This window comes from Carlito syrichta, unplaced genomic scaffold (genome assembly GCF_000164805.1).
Source record: "Carlito syrichta isolate Samal-C Ts95f unplaced genomic scaffold, Tarsius_syrichta-2.0.1 Scaffold303266, whole genome shotgun sequence".
In the NCBI taxonomy this organism is placed as follows: Eukaryota; Metazoa; Chordata; class Mammalia; order Primates; family Tarsiidae; genus Carlito; species Carlito syrichta.
Window position 1 is genome coordinate 50,047 of NW_007247362.1, and position 2,503 is coordinate 52,549.

General features: G+C 55.9%; 1 protein-coding gene across 1 annotated transcript in view; it reads right to left on the reverse strand.

The window, feature by feature from the left end:
- The window catches only part of GTF2IRD1 (GTF2I repeat domain containing 1), an 88,038-nt gene that overhangs the window by 46,531 nt on the left and 39,004 nt on the right, over positions 1 to 2,503 (reverse strand). Inside the window, exon 16 of the mRNA XM_008058246.1 lies at positions 2,131 to 2,314. Within this exon, the coding sequence (XP_008056437.1) occupies positions 2,131 to 2,314 (184 nt within the window). The remainder of the gene's footprint in view (positions 1 to 2,130; positions 2,315 to 2,503) is intronic.

Genomic DNA, 2,503 nt, shown 5'->3' on the forward strand with positions numbered 1-2,503 from the left:
ATTTTTTTTTTTTTTTTTTGAGACCGCCTGGGCTCAGGCGATCCTTCCACCTCAGCCTCCCGAGTAGCTGGGACTACAGGTACATGTCACCATGCCCAGCTTATTGTTTTGATTTCTGCAGAGATGAGATCTCACTATGTTGCCCTGGCTGGTCTTGAACTCCTGGGCTCAAGCAGACCTCCCACCTCGGCCTCCCAAAGTGCTGGGATTACAGGCAGGAGCCACCATGCCTGGCCTGATTCTCCTTTTAGCACGCACAGAGCATCAGTCTGCATTTCACCTTTGCCTGCTGAAGCCTCTGATCTCCCTGTTCTCAGTATAGTTTTCACCTTCCGGGCCTGCTACCTGGCTTTCTATCCACTGTGAGAGTTTCCTGGGGCACCACCCTCCTGGCGTGGACAAGGCCCTGCAGGCCAGCACCCACTGGGGGCCTGGATGACACTGTGAGTCTCCCAATTTGGGGGCCATCTTTTCCCCCCCAAGGAGCAAACCGTGAAGTGTCTCTTCCTTCTCGCTACTTTGTTGTTGTTTTTTGAGTCGGAGTCTCACTCTGTTGCCCAGGCTGGAGTGCAGTGGCCGCTCCCGGCCACGGCAGCCTCGACCTGCTGGGCTCAGGTGATCCTTCCTCTGAGCCTTCCAAGTTGCTGAAATTACAGGTGTGTGCCAACACACCCGGCTAATTTCTTGATTTATTGTAGAGATGAGGTTTCACCAAGTTGCCCAAGCTGGTCTTGAACCTATGGGCTCAGGCAATCCTCTCCACCTTGGCTTCCCAAAGTGCTGGGATTATAGGCGTGAGTCACTGCGCCCGGTCCCTTCTCACTACTTTCTACCAAACCAAGCCTAAATTTTACAAGGTGTCACAGTAACACAGATGCAACAAACACAAAACAGATCCTCCATCTTCTTTTTTTCACTCATAGCTGCTGCCACCTTCTCCAGAGACACATTTTTTTTTTCTTTTCAGTAGAGACAGGGTCTTACTATGTTGGCCAGGCCAGTCTCAAATTCCAGGCTTCAAGCAACCCTCCCGCCTCAGCCCCTAAAGTGCTGGAACTACATGCATGAGCTGCCATGCCCAGGCAGAAGGACTTATTTTTTTGAGTTGGAGCCTCACTCTGTTGCCTAGGCTGGAGTGTAACGGCACACTCACAGCCATCCCAGCGTCAACCTGCTGGGCTCCGGCGATCCTTCCAACTCAGCCTTCCAAGTAGCTGGAACTACAGGCGCGCGCTAGCACGCCCGGCTCATTTTTAATCTATTGTAGAGACAAGGTATCGCCAAGTTGCCTGGGCTAGTCTCAAACCCGCGGGCTCAGGCAATCCACTCGCCTCAGCCTCCCAAAGTGCTGAGATGACAGGCTGAGCCACCGAGCCCGGCCCAGAGGGACGTTTTAATCTCAGTTGAGCATACAGGTTGGGGATGTGGATACTGCACTGGACTCTCATGGACAAAAACAAGAAGGGCCTGGAAAATCCACTGCTGGATTCTGCAATCCTGGGATGACAAGGCACTATCCACAGCCCCCCGACCCCCAGCCCAGGACACCAGCACACCTGCCCAGAGAATACAGAGCCCAATCTACACTGCATTCCTGAGACTGTCAGAGGGTCGGCCAGGCTGCTCTGGGTCTGTCCGGCAGGCCTGGGCTGGGCCCGGGCAACCTCGTGCCTGTCCAACTCTAGCCAAATTCTAAAGTCCCGCTGTTTTTTTTTTTTTTTTGAGTTGGAGTCTCACTCCGTCGCCCAGACTGGAGTGCAGTGGCTGCTCCCGGCCACCGCAGCCTCGACCTGCTGGGCTCCAGTGATCCTTCCGCCTCAGCCTTCCAAGTAGCCGGAATTACAGGTATGTGCTACCACACCCAGCTGATTTTTTTTTGATTTATTGTAGAGATGAGGTCTTGCTGCCCAGGCAGGTCTCGAACCCGTGGGCTCAGGCCATCCGCTCACCTCGGTCTCCCAAAGGCGCGGGATGACAGGCTGAGCCACCGAGCCCGGCAAGCCCTGCTGTTTTAAAAAAAGAAGGGAAAAAATGCTTTTACCAACCTATAGAGGAAGATGGCAACGTGGTACTGCCCCTGGGCGCTGGGCAGGCCTGGTGGTGTCTCTGGTGGACCTGGCCGGGCCTTACCTCTTGATGACAAACTGGATGCTGTTGCTGGCTTCCAGAATCTTCCGGAGCTTGGCGATCCCGAAGCAGTTGGGCCTGCGGAGGGAGATGCCCTCAGGCAGTCCCACCACAAACAGCTCCTCTGGGTGCATCAGAAACTTGGAGTAGGGCACCTTGACGGGCTCCGAGATGCCGATGGCCTTGGCTGCAGAGACATGGCTGCTGTGGGCCACCTGGAGCCACGGGCCACGAGCCTCAGCCCCTGTCGCCCATGTGGGGGCCGTGGCGGCCAGGGCCCTTTGAGAGTCAGCAGCTGGCGGGACCCTGCCCACCTTCCTGGGAGGTGGGAAGAGCCACGCCCGGTCTGCAGGTGAGGAGTACGGAGCTAGGAGGG